Genomic DNA, 14,773 nt, shown 5'->3' on the forward strand with positions numbered 1-14,773 from the left:
ACCTCTTTATTTTTAAACCATTACTTGCACCCACATCCTCACGGGTATCCATCTCTGCTTGCTTCTTGCAATAAGGGAGGAAACAAGTCTGATTGCTCGATTTGCAAAAATAAGTTTTGGGTCCCATTAGTTTCTAACTGACATATTAACTATGTCCAAAGGCTTGATAAAGTCCTTCAGCACCATTGCTGGCTGGTTCAGTTTATCTGCATGACAATATAAAATTGGAAATAATTGATTATTGATGGCAGAAGGAATTAATCATTTATTAAATCTCTCACATCATTGTATGCCATTGGACACCATGCAGACAGGTTTCTTTCTTGATTCCTCGGGTTGGGTTCCTGGTGTGAAAGTAAAAGTTGTTGTGTTGTCACTGCTCTCCTATGATGGCATTAGATTTTTTTTTTTTGCTGTGCTTACATATTTTAAATTCATGTCCATAGAAGTACAGACTTTTAGGAGAGACATATGCATCATTATTCATATCAACTGTAAAACACTTTCCTTGGCCCTTCATTGGTAATGTTTGTACTGTCTGCCAGCATGTAAGTTTCCTCCGACTACCCTTAATATGTAACCTTGAAAGTATCTTTTTTGGTTTTTAATCCCTCTCTCAGGCAATGCAATATGTATCTCTGAAAGGTTTGATGAACTTGTTTACACGGGCAAATCAACCAATTTCTGGGAAGACTGAAGGTATGGCCATACGTGGCAACAAGGTCATTTTGCTCTTACCTATTTTTTCTCAATTCTTGATGCAGTTTCGTATTGTTTTTTACTTTTCTTTTATCTTAAATATGTAAGTTGAGCATGTATTGATGCATTCTATGAAGTTGGGTTTTTTATTCAACAAAATTAGTTTTCTGATTATGTTAAATTAATCTGTAAATGGTGAGGAGGCTGTTTTAAGTTTGGAAAATTTTCTGGTATTTGTATATTTCATAGTGACTCTCTGCTTCTAGTTCATGCAATTTTTTTAAAATATTTTAGCTCAAAATGATTTTATAGTCAGTTCTTTCGGATTTAATTCTATATGAAGAAATTGCTTTCAACTTTGTGCATTTAGGAAGTAAATCCCTGTATATTGTTTTGCGTCCTGTCCCCTTTGTACAAACTCATTTCACATGCAAGGAGTTTCTTCGGTAACTCTTTCCTTTTAGTAGGTTACAGGTATAACTGATATAGTGAATAAGTTGTCACAAACTCATTTCACATGCAAGGAGTTTCTTTGGTGACTCTTTCCTTTTAGTAGGTTACAGGTATAAGTTGTCTCTAGCCTATCAGAATATAACTTGATATGTTTTATATACCATGGATCTTCTTTTGGCATCAAATCATGAAGTGTAGATTTTCATTTTATTACCCACTCATATCAAGGCTTGATGTACCAATAAGTATTAAAACAGTAACTACGATGGAATTAGACTTGTCATTCACCTTCAGCAAGTGCATGCCCTGTAATTAAATTTTAAGAAGGCAACGACTTAGTTTCGGTAAGGGATTTGTTTACATTTTCATTGATCTCAAACACTATTTGTTTAAGGTTAGAATAATTCTATATGAAATATAAAGGGGTGATATTTTACTCTCTATACATATTTTTTAAATCATATATTTCTTTGTTTTTTACTTTTTTAGTTTCTGTTTTTGTTCCATCAATTATTTAGATATCACGTGCATGATTTCCTCAAGTGAGGTATAAGGCTCAGTGCTGCTTTACAGGAAAATCACGATCATCGAGAATACAACAGATGAAAAGTTACTTGTCTGATTTGGAAGCTAGGTATGTGATCTTAGCCATTTTGGTGTAGCTGGATTTATCTTTGCAAACTATAATTGACATCTTACTGCTGCATCTTCCCTTTTTTAGGGGTTCTGCTTCAAACGTGCCCGAGTTTCCATCTAAGCTTGACTGGCTGAACACAGCTCCACTTCAGTTTCGCAGGGTAATTGAATACTTCCTTCTAACAACTTCTCCTTTATACTAGTTCCTTCAAGTATGGATGCTCTCCCAATAAATGTTATTTTTAAAGTCATTACTAGGGACTGTTTAACCCATTTCTACTCTGACTTGCATCTCCATAATCCAAAACAATTGATCTATTCTCATTTTCTGAATAATCCTTTTATCTTGAAATTTTAGTTCTTGAATTAATTAATTTTTACATCAAATTTCATCCCATTATTGCTATTTTTTCTGACATATTTAGCTTCTCTCTTAGTAACTAAATTTGAAAGCTGTATTTTCCAGATTGTTCCTTTGTTCGACATTATTTTGGTCTTGGCTGTATTTTCCAGCTTTGTTGAGGGTGAACAACTATGACTTCAAAATTTCTCTTTTTTCGGTTCATTAAACTCTTTTGACATTATCTTAGGCCCTTTTTGATCAACTCTTGTACCACTAATTCTTTGTGGACATAGCGTATTTTAGCTTCATTGATAGTTCTCCTTTACAAGTGTTTATTCTTATACCTTGGTTTTTCATTTTAACCATATTGGTTGGTACAAACTTGCATATACTGGTCTGAGATGGCATTGGTATGTGGACAAGGTAATTCCACCCATTGTGTTTGAGCTGGAACTGGTATGTCGGCCGGGTGAAATTTTAAGCTCATTATTCCATGGTTCTAAATATCGTGTATTGGACCTGTACCGATTCATGGTTGGACCAGTATGAATTTGGTCCATGTTGGCATACTGACACATCTGACAATGACGGACAGGCAGTGATGTGAGCTACAATTGCAAGGAGAAAGACTGTCCCTATCCCTTTCCTTTAACCACTATAACCCTAAGCCCGCTGTCCTAAAGACAATGGATCGGACTAGGTGAACAGCCTAGTGCACATCTTGGTTCATGCTTAGGCCAGTAAATATTACTTAGTATATACCAGGTCTGGTGAAATTAAAAACCATGCATTATACCATAGTTCGTCTTACCAGTCCATACCGGTGTACCGACCAATTGTCAGTATGGTACGTGCTGAGCTGTACCGAGCATACTAATATATGGTACATGAGGGCATACCGATGTACCACTTGTACCAATCCCCTATCGGATCGGTATATACTGCTCGTATCGAGCGGTACGTTGTGGTATGGTGAACCTTGTATTATACTAACTTATTAGGCAGTAAGCTAACCAGTATTGAGCTATACTTATGCTAAGCTTATCACTAACTCAGTACATGGGCCCCCTTTTTTTATTTTATTAAGTCTCTATTCCTGAGAATTGTACTAGCTGTCCTCTCTTTCTCTCCTCCTCTACCTTCTTCTTCTCCTCCCTGCAGTAACATGGTTCTTGTGGTCCCCACCTTGTGTCACCACCACCTCCGTTTACCCCTTCAAATATGTGTTGCCACTGCCTCCTTGTGCTGTGACCACCTCCTTGTGTCAGCACTTCCTTCTTCTCATTCGGTAAACATGTCATCTCATCTTCTTTTGCCTCCTCCCCTCTTCTCTCTTTGGTCTTGATTTTACCAGTTGTTGCTGACCTGTATTGGCACTTTGTAGGCCAATCATTATAGGTATCAGACACACCGACTGATATTGGTACTGGATTGAGATTTTAATCTTTGCCATATACCACCTTGGAAGTCATAATCATTCTTCCTTGATTTCCATTTAAAGTTTGTTGTGCAGTACTTTTTGTCCCTGTATTTTTTCAACTGCTCGCTTAGCTTTCTTTAAATAGATCTTGTTCTGTCTTTCTAATCATTGCTTTCAATAATTTTAACTCCTTTTCTATAAGGTTCCTATATGCCAAATTGTTTAATCATATAGTTCTAACTTCTAACATAAATTCTTTACCTGCATTGATCTGGTAAAGCACAAGAAGCTTTGATTAATTCGCAGTTTGCACATCCTAGTATTTGTGTTATTTGTTGTTTTTGACTATTCAATATTATATCATTGCTTATATTCTGTCACTGCTCGAGGAAAAATTGTCAGATAGCCAGGTTGTTTGAGCATGATGTTTCTTTCAACTTTGAGGAGTAACTTAAACAACCGGCACATAGTATTTGAGGAAAATTAATTTGAATGTGATGTTTCTTTCAACTTTCATATCTGGAGCCTGGACTGTTGGTCTAGTTTGATTCTGGAAAGCAGATGTGATCCTAAGGCAGCTAACACCATGGAATCTCAGACATCCAATTAGTGATCAGTGTTCCGACAATTTTAAGTGGAAAAGGAGAAGAAACTTATGGCCATTATGGCCTCCTTTCCTTTTGGCAGCCATATCAACATCTAACTTTAAGAACCAAAGTTATGGAACTGTATCTAATACACTGGAAAGACAGAAAGTAACCAGATTGAAATTGAATTTTGTAGGCTAAAAAAATCAGTGTCCAATGTTCCAATGAAGGAAACATATTTTATGGTTAAGTTTCCATGCTTTAAACCAAGGTTTGCAATATCGTACCATACCGGTATTTTGACCTGGGCTCGGTACCGGTACGGTACGGTATACCGAGCGGTACACTGTAGTACTGCTACAGTGCTACAGTACCTCGGAACGGTAACCGTCGGTCCGCGTACCGAAAACCTGTCGGACCGGTACGTACCACCCGTACCGGGCGGTACGGCAGACCCTGCTTTAAACACAATTTCTTTCTGCTAAATCTCAGTTATTAAGTTTACAAATTTAACTAGATTGAGCCTTTGGTTTGCACAAATTTGCTTGCTCTTAATTGTCAGTTGATAGTTTTACAAATGTAAACTAGTTTACAATCTCTCAGATTTATGTACAAGTTCATTATTTACTAATTTTCTAAAATTGACCTTTCCAAAGAAATGTGCCACATTCTGTTATTTAGTAACTCTTTCATATTGCATTACTTGTGCTCAGAACTTGAAAGGAAGGGTGGTCCTGCTGGATTTTTGGACATATTGTTGCATTAACTGCATGCATGTTCTGCCAGATTTGGAATATCTTGAAAGGAAGTATGGTGATAAGCCTGTAAGTTCTATGTTTGCTTTAATTTTTATCAATTTGGTTTAAATTAGTGTAACTAGGTTTGCCTCAGAACTCTTGAGAATCTTGGTATCTGTTTCTCGTTCTCTCCTTGTAATATCAAACTGTGATATTCTTATATGCATTCTTCCTCATCTCTATCTGAATTACCATGTTGTTAATGCCAAGAAACTAGGATTGCATATGAATATAGGTATGGAAAAAATGTTTTCTAGTGGTTGTAGTCATAGAAGAAAGGGAAATTGAGATCTGAAGAGAACTAAAGTCAAAGTTGATGAGTTTAAGAGATATCATCATTCCCTTCTGAAGAGAAAAATTGTGCCTAACATCCATATGCATTATCTGTTATGTTGTCGTAGATAACTATCTCCATCTACTTCATCTTTGGTAAATACCATGGAATCTGGAGTCTGGTGTTGTAGGGTGAAATATGAAATCATATGATGCAATTTGGTTGTGCTTCATGTTTAGCTGTATAATGTCATTGAGGAAGTTAAAGTTCTCTTTCAAACTTTGAGGGCCTATATACAGTAGAACCAATTTGAGCATTTTTTTGAAAGAAGTCAGCAACACTACGATTTTAATTGAGAACATGAAATATGTTCTAGCTAAAACGAAAATAAAATAAAACCAAAGAAGAAACAAAAGAAAGAAAAGCAACATAATAAGCAAAGCCAAACCACGGGATGCTCTAGGCTTCAGACTTCGGATTTGCGACACTAGATTGTTGGACCACTCCGAAACTTTCTGAATAATGCGCATGGTTCCTTATATTCACCATGACAAATGACAATCAATTTGATTATCAGAGGTTAATTAACAAAGTCATGGTATTAAGAGATTGGGAATATAATTTTCTTATGGCTGATTTCATATGTACACTTCAAGATAAGTGAAATAGCATATGTGCCTCTCCAAAGTTGCAAATATCGTGGTTACCCTTATAACTTCCAAGATTCTTCATATATGGCCAATGTTGTCATATGCCCATGCTTTATGAATTCTTGGAAGGGTGTTCATTGCCTTCATTATCTTTTGAAATCTATCTATGATATTATAAGGGTATTCATGGAAGTTCGAAAACTTTGTCAGGGTTTGTTTAAAAATTTGGTGAGTGGAGGGCCATGTATGAAATTGCACTTTAATTCTTGTGTGGGTACATTGATCCTTTCTTTTTAATCATAAATTGTTAGATATCCAGGAGGATGTTTTAGCCTAATTATCTTCTACATGGCTTATGTTATGAACAGTTCACAGTTGTTGGGGTACATTCTGCAAAGTTCGATAATGAGAAGGATCTAGAAGCAATTCGAAATGCCGTCTTGCGCTATAACATCACTCACCCAGTAAGTTTAACATGAAGATAGATCGAGCAAGGGATATCATTTATAAGTGTTGTGACTTGTGACTCTACTCTTTCTTGAATTATTGATTGTGTGAAAAAAAATATTGTTCAATAGAGACATTCTGTATGCAATAAGAAATGCAGATATCATGTAACAATTTTAAAACTAGAAATGGATCCTGAATCATGCTCTTCTCAAGCATGACTGCAGCTGCAGGAAAGATTGAGAACAGGAAATAATCAAGGACAACTCTTATATGTAGCTTGCCACCAACAATAAAAACCTAAGACAAGAAATGTTTAGAAGTGTATTTTGTTCACCTATCAGTACAATTTTGTCCTTTTGCATTGTTCTAACCATGAACAAGCTACAAGTTCATAGCAAAGATAAAGATCACTTTATTTCCTCTCTTCTTGGATTGCACCTATGAGACCTTTTGTCTTTCATAATTATCATTTGCCTGCAAATTATGTGAGTCTTTCTTTTGCTTTCTTTTTATTAAAAGATTGATAGAAACATGTAAGGAGGAATATAAGGTGGTGAAAATGTGAAACTGGAGGGGGAAAACTTTAACTTTCAAACTTTTCTCTGTGATATTTTAAAGAAATAATGTTGAGGAGGATAGCATGTGAACTTCCCAACAATTTGCAAGGTAATGGGACTTGTAATTAGTTTGGTTCTTTAGGTTTCTATTTTTTTTGTTAGACCTTAGTTTTATTACCTTCTAAAGCAAACAACAAGTGGAAAAAAGTGGAGGCATGATGAAATGATTTATTAATTAATAAAACTCTTTCATTGGAAAATGATAAAGGGAGAGATATTGGTTAGGACATTGAATGCACATGCTAGGGTGTTGCACTTGGCTGATTGTGCCACAGCATATTGGTATAGCATGGGCATAGGATGTAGTGTCATGTTGTTGTCAACAGTTTTAAATTGGCATATGAACAACATGAACATGGCAAAATCCTGAAGAAATCCTCGTGAAGGAAGACATGTCTATGAAGTTCAATGCAAGAATGGATTGAAGTCTTTGGCAAATTTCGACTGGAGTTTGTTGAGTCTATTGGGTATTGTTGCTTAACAAATAATGGTTAGTTATTTTATTCATTAGGTTATAATGCTTAGGTACACTCAATTACTGTCAAAGGAAGAACTTTCTCCTATATGTAGAAATTATCCAGGGCAATGGATGATATACATTTGCATTTATTTTAATAATGGATATATGAAGATCAAGTGACTGTTGGTAATTGATATGACACATTTTGGCACCATCCACGTGGCAGTAGACAAAGGGCCTCCGGGCTGACGCAGAGCAACACCTCAGACCCGGACAAGGCAGCCACGCGACCTCCGTATTGTTCGACGCCATACAGGTCGGTGTCGGACACCCCGGAGCCGTTCCGCAAAACTCGGGACGACGCCGACCCAAGCGACGTCAGACACCCCAGAGTCAGTCCGCAAAACTCGGGACGACGCCGCACGACATCGACCCGAGCGACGCCGGACAACCCAGAGTCGTTCCGCAAAACTCGGGACGGCGCCGCACGGTGTCGACCCATACGGGTCGGTCAACGCTCGTCTGCAGGGTATAGACCATCCTTTTGAGGAGTCGACGACCATTAAAGGATCGTGTACGACCGATTGCCCCATCGCAGGTATAAAAGCCAACACTCTGACCAATGAGGGGAGACTTTTGAACACTCAACTCCCTCTTATTCCACTCTATCTTAAGCTTCAGAGAGATCGAGTCGGGAAATCCCCCTCCGAACCTCGACCCGAGTGTAGGAGCCCGGCGACGGAGAAGCAAGCGACGAGGCCTGCAGCTCAACCCAACCCGATGCCCACTTCTTCCACCCGAGCATCCGCACGGACAACCTTGCGCGTCCGGGATTGAACCAAGCCGTGCTGACACCTCGGCCATGGCGTAAAGGTTCACCGACAATAATAACAAACAATAAAATAAAGCGATGGAAGTTAGCATGGGAGGAGTAATAAGAATACAAGGTATAATTAGCTATTATAACTAAGAGGAATAGTAAATGACACGAGTGCATTAAGTAGCTGGCACTATTGAGACAATGGTGTTCAACAGCGATTAAGAAAGAGAGATGCAAATGATGGAGGTCTCCAGGCTCAACTGAGTTGAATCCACTTCAAATTTGAGTGAATCCATGCCACTGTCATGTAACTTGTCACAACTTGCACCCCTTTGATGACCTTAGATAAGATAGAGAGTACAATTTGATTGTCAAAGTAGACAGGTGGAGGCGCAAGTACATGACCCATCTAATGGATTGATTCATTAGATGGTAGCATATCTTTCACTTCTTCTAGAATTTGAGGAATTCATCAACCTAATAATTTGTTGTCTTATCATGATCTAAGTATGTTCGGCTTTTTGTCTCATTTCATTGGAGATGAATCAAATGAACATTTGTCAACACTATATTAAGCTTATTATCTTCCAGTCTTGTTTTGTGTTGTTAAACTAATCCATATGACGAGGAAGCACATGGATGGGCCTAAGATATTGAACAGTATAAAATGATTATGATATTTCTTTCGTTGATACATGATATACACTATGATGGAACCATTATCGATTCATGAACTGTAGAAAATATAACTTGTCAATTGTCATAGAACTGAATTTATGTTCTTATGTAATTATGGCTTCCTGTTTGCTCTATTTTGAATTCATACTTTCTTCAAGGTTGTTAATGATGGTGATATGTACTTATGGAGAGAATTAGGAGTGAATTCTTGGCCTACATTTGTTGTTGTTGGCCCTAATGGGAAAATTCTGTTGCAAATATCAGGAGAAGGTCATCGAGAGGTAATAATCACATTCTTTGTGTTGGGTTTTATTTTTAGTTTTCCTACTGAAAGAACTTTTTAGTAAAACAATATGTTCATTTTACTGTTATATGTACTTATTCATGTTATGTTTTTATTTAATTTTGTTAGTGCATTATAAGAATTCTGACACCTAAAAGTCAGCTTGTTCTTAGCTTGTATATAGCTTGTATATTGGACATCTATGCTTATCTCAAAATCAAGGGCATGACCATTATAAAAGGCTTCAATCTCATATACTGCCTTATCCAAATTTCAAGTGTTAGAAAACCAGTAGCATAAAATATGTTGATTGAAGTTGTACAACTTCAGCTTTTTTTGAAAAACAATTTAAATAGGTGTAGAATACATAGATATTGTATTATGACAAGAGTGACAGGCCATAATATGCCAGCCTTGGTTCAAAATATTGCTCATTTGGAATGGTATGGGGTCCAACAGTTAATAGGGACTTGGACTGTAATAACTAATAACCTTGTTTAATCCCATATTGCAAGTGAGCAAAGATTTAGATTTGACTTATTAGGACTTGATGAGTGTACTATTGTTAGCTTGAGTTTAACTAATTCAAGTTCAACAAGTTAATAGTCATTTATTATTTTATCTCATTCGGTTGGGTCATGACAAATAATATCAAAGCTGATCTAGTATTAGGTATGGTGAGGGGCCCTAATAGGAAAGAGCTATCTATGGACAAGGCCAGGTATGAAGCCACCACTATACTAGGTCTCATGTGTACCATGTTAGGGTCTGATTTTAAGTTATACTTGGTCTTAGAACATTAATCCCTAAGTGGGAGAGATCGAAATACCCTACTTAGTGAGAAAAAATAAAACATTGAAAGGGAGAAAAATAAAGTGTTTTGGATATGTGACATTTAAATCAATTAGGCAAGGTGATCTAGATTTAGATTAGTGGTTTAAGGAGAGGCAAAGGAAGGCTTGAGAAGAGAATCGTAGACAATAAAAAAGGATTTGATGGATCTTAACTTGTCTAGTGATAATGTCTTTGATAGAGCTCAATGATAGAAAAAGCTGCATGTAACCGATGGCAAATAGTTGGGATTCAGTCTTGACTTTTGTGGCAAAAATGGAGAACTGAATTTATTATCGAGTAAATAATCAAATTTATCTATTTAATTTTCTAGAAGAGAAACTGACAGATATATGTAAAAAAACATAGTAGTAGTTTCACTAGATATGTTTGAGGTATAAAGCTTCTTGACCCTATTACTTACTTTCTGTTAACTTGCAAAAATGTTTCTTTTTATTCGTTAAATTTATCACATATGTAACAGATCTAGTGATTCAAATGCTTTATCCAACTGATAATTAGTTGAATTTGCTTTTTGTTCAAACAACAATTTTATATAAACAAGAATGTTTAGAGCAGTATTCACTAATTGTTCAATCTAAATTTTTTTCTTGTGATACCTGGCGGATGTAAATTGTAAGGTATTTATGTTTTTTGAAGAAGCTGGAAACTTATTTATGTTTTTTGAATAGTATTTCATTTAGATCAAAGCATTATTTGTTCAATTGTTAAAACCCATCATGATTCATGATTTTATCATAACAAAATAAATCTAAATTCATTGATAAAATTTATCCTTAGACTGTCTTAATTTTTCAGTTAGATGATGCTGACAAATCTATCTTTTTTTCTCTCCCATCAGGATCTTGATAATTTCATTGATGCAGCTCTGCAATTTTATGGAGAAAAGAAATTATTGGAGAGCACTCGTATTCCCTTGGCTTTAGAAAAGGATAATGATCCTCGGTTGTCAACATCACCATTAAAATTCCCAGGGAAGCTGGCAGTTGATGTGCTTAACAACAGGCTCTTTATTTCAGACAGCAACCATAATAGAATTGTGAGAATTTTAGTTTTTCCTTTCATAATTTACTGAAGCATGCTTACACAGTTACACCTTTGTTTAAATTGCAAACTGTGCATTTTGTGAGGAATCATAAGCAAAAGTATAGAAGTAATATTGAATAATGATATCAGCCAATGTTATTTATGATCTTTCATTGTTCATACCTAGTTTGTCTGAACTTATAGTTTGCTGCCCTTTCTAGGTGGTTACTGATCTCGAAGGGAATTTTATTATTCAAGTTGGGGCTACAGGAGAGGAAGGGCTAAATGATGGTACCTTTGATCGTGCCACTTTCAATCGTCCTCAGGTTGGAGGCATATGTATTGAATTTATGCATTTTTGTGTAATCACACCTTATTAAACTGGTCTAGTAATGACAAATGAGTAATTCAGAATGACCAAACTACAGTAGTTACTGACTTACTGTTAAGACTTGGGAGAGAGAAAGGAAGGGGAGGTGGTATGACATGTTATTGTTAATGTGTTGGTTCAGAATAGCAACTGGAGATTCATGTATAATTAGTGTGCAACAAATTGCAGCTTGTTTTATTACTTCTTTAGTGTATTTGTTGCATGTCTTTTTGATGTCATTGGTACCTGATGTCACAAGAAGTATAAATCAAGGTTCGCAATACCATACCGTACCGGTATTTCGATCTGGGCTTGGTATCGGTACGGTACGGTATACCGAGCGGTACACCCAGGTGTACCGAGTATTGTAGCACTGCTACAGTGCTACAGTACTCTCGGACCGGTAACAGTCGGTCCGCGTACCGACAACTTGTCGGACCGGTATGTACCGCCCGTACCAGGCGGTATGGCTCGGTACGGCAGACCCTACTATAAATTGACCTATTGGTATAACACTATAGATTAACCTATTGATAGTTTAAAACTTTAAATGGTATTTAGTGAACAAATTGTTTATTTATTATTGTTGTGAATTGTTCTTATAATGATAACTTTCTTTCAGGGCCTTGCATACAATCCAAAGAAAAATCTTGTATATGTTGCAGACACTGAAAATCATGCTTTAAGGTATGTGCATCATGGTTCTTAATCTTCATAATCATTGAATTATTTGCCAAAATATGAAAATAACTGTTGTTTGATCCCAACATTTTTTATCCATGTAATTGGACTTATAATTGGAAAATTTTTCCTTTAATCTGAGGGACACACAAAATATTTATACAACAGACCATTATTTTGAAGGATACAGCAAATGAGAAATGCCACATAGGCGCATAGTGTATTCATTGCCTGACATAAACCGGCAAATATATATGTGGTGGAGATCTAGAAACACCCCACGTTTGAACTGACGCCCCATCGTCCACTGATGTGCTTCTTGCCAGTATGTTGTGACTTCGGTCATGACTTGAGTTGTGACATGGAGCAATGCTCTATTGGCAAGTGAACATTGAAGCTATCAACACAAATGATAAACTTAGTTGATAGAAATGACTTCTTATTCATTTTAATGTATGGAAGCACCTCAATGTTCAACTGTTTCCACAAAAATTATCATTTATTGCTTCAAGAACTAATGATTTTACAGCTATTTTTGTATTGATCTGGGATAGGTTAGGTTTGCATGAATATGATCAGAGTTCTTCAGGTTTGCATGAATACACACACACACACACACACACACACACATATATATATATATATATAGTTTGTTATGCTGTAAAGAATATTTCATGTATGTTCTACATAACAAGGTTAAATAATACTTCTGAGTCTCTGACATTATAATTTTCAGGGAGGTTGATTTTGTTAATGAGATTGTAAGAACACTTGCTGGTAATGGAATGAAAGGGTCTGACTATGTTGGAGGAGGACAAGGAACTGACCAGGCATGATACACTGAAAAACGTTTATAAGTTATTCCTTTTTTCCTTTGTTGTCATGGGTCATAAATTAATTATCACATTTAGATATTTGTCGCTATATACTGTTATAGATGATGATATTAGTTTGTATAACTAGTACGAGATTACTTGGGATTGACCATGATATCTCCACCTAGGTGTTAAATTCCCCATGGGATCTTTGCTATGAACCTTTCAATGAGATGATCTATATTGCAATGGCTGGCCAGCACCAAATCTGGGAGCACAATACATTAAATGGAGTTACAAGAGTATTTAGTGGTGATGGCTATGAAAGAAATTTGAATGGATCAAGGTATTTTTCTTATGATATTTTTCAAGAATAGTTATATTAAAAATATTTAATATTTTCTTATATAGTCAGACAAGGCTTTCAAGTTCTATGATTCTAGTGTTCCCAAAGGTAATCTTGCATACTTGCAATGATTGGCATGTTGCTAATTTTTTTAGTGTTAGACATCAGTGTCAAAGCTAAGCAAGAACTCAGATATTGTGGAATGCTGCTGTCTAATGACATTTCAGATCTTCATATGAATCTCATACCCTGAAATCCTTATTTTTGTTTTCTCATCAATGTAAATATTTAGGTCTTTGTTGTGTGCTCAATCGGCCTTCCAGCAAACACCTCTCATGTGAGGGTTTTAACTTTTAAGATCACTAGAAAACTACTGTAGACTGTTAAAGAACCATAACACCAATATAGTTGTTCATATGGGGACCATGCCCAGTTCTGTAAGTGGTCATAAACTGGGTAGGGTTGTTGTTCATTTAGAATTATATCAGGCCACAAGTGCATGTGTAGCAACTTAAAGCATGGATGTAATGTAGTCCAACAGCAACAGAATGCTGTTACAGTTAAGGGTTGTCAAGGGGCAAGGTCGGAACTAAGGGTGTGCTATATTTTCTCCTTTCAATCAAACTTTTGGATTGAAATAGTCATGGGCACATGACAATCCAGTTGTGGAAATAGTTATAGGCAATATCATGATTTAGCAGATTTATTCAGGGTAGGTATATCAGTATATGTGTGTTTTCAACCAATTTTCTAAAGCACATGACAATCTAGTTGTGCTAATAATTTTAGGTGATATCATGGTTTAGAAGGTTTAAATATACTTTCTCTGTAATAGCTATTTCTTTTGTATGTGCACCAGGTATCCTAAGACGAGCCAGATTTTGGAAAGTCATCATGTATATTTTTAGCAAACAATAACTAGAAAAAAGATCTTGCTAGATATAACATAATCTTTGTTTTTGGTTTAAGTTGATGCATTCTGAGATAGAAGTGATTCATTGATCATGCTCATATAACTTTGATCATGCTAATCATGCTCATATAACTTTCTAACCAACAGGAAAGTGCCTGTACGTCATCTATTAGATTCACAGTCATAGTTTGCCATAATCTTGTAGATGATTATTTTAAGTAGCAAGTGCAAACTGTTCCAAGTCAATTTGGTATGTGCTTTACATTCATTTGGCCCATTGACTATATTCTTTCAGTATTGTTACATCAGGATGATAGCATATCCGTAAAGACCAAAACCAAGACAAACCACAGACTAATGTAGCAAATTATAAATACAAAAATGTGCTGTCAAGTTGTAAGGGATCCTCGTTCTTGCAAGCTGGTTGATGCTCACCCTCTGGTGGACTTGACCTATTTCAAACATCAGATTATACTATTCAAGTCAAGTTGGAGTGACCTACGTTTTGATGACATACAGAACTCTTAGGTACATTTGCAACTGTTTTGCAACTATATCATCATAACAAGAAATGAGTTAAATCAACTAGATAGAAAGTCCAGC

At 36.1% G+C, this 14,773-nt stretch overlaps 1 protein-coding gene across 3 annotated transcripts in view; it reads left to right on the forward strand.

Annotated features, from left to right (window-relative positions):
- Window positions 1-14,773, forward strand: part of LOC103971986 (protein SUPPRESSOR OF QUENCHING 1, chloroplastic) — a 33,087-nt gene that overhangs the window by 11,942 nt on the left and 6,372 nt on the right. For 2 of the 3 annotated variants that reach the window (XM_065132275.1, XM_009386164.3), the window contains exons 10-20: window positions 621-699; window positions 1,726-1,786; window positions 1,874-1,949; window positions 4,852-4,962; window positions 6,228-6,323; window positions 9,043-9,165; window positions 10,861-11,058; window positions 11,267-11,371; window positions 12,038-12,102; window positions 12,833-12,926; window positions 13,100-13,257. In XM_065132275.1, the coding sequence (XP_064988347.1) occupies window positions 621-699; window positions 1,726-1,786; window positions 1,874-1,949; window positions 4,852-4,962; window positions 6,228-6,323; window positions 9,043-9,165; window positions 10,861-11,058; window positions 11,267-11,371; window positions 12,038-12,102; window positions 12,833-12,926; window positions 13,100-13,257 (1,166 nt within the window). The remainder of the gene's footprint in view (window positions 1-620; window positions 700-1,725; window positions 1,787-1,873; window positions 1,950-4,851; window positions 4,963-6,227; window positions 6,324-9,042; window positions 9,166-10,860; window positions 11,059-11,266; window positions 11,372-12,037; window positions 12,103-12,832; window positions 12,927-13,099; window positions 13,258-14,773) is intronic. The other variant, XM_018820227.2, reaches the window with a different exon arrangement.

Source organism: Musa acuminata, chromosome BXJ2-11 (assembly GCF_036884655.1).
Source record: "Musa acuminata AAA Group cultivar baxijiao chromosome BXJ2-11, Cavendish_Baxijiao_AAA, whole genome shotgun sequence".
Lineage (NCBI taxonomy): Eukaryota > Viridiplantae > Streptophyta > Magnoliopsida > Zingiberales > Musaceae > Musa > Musa acuminata.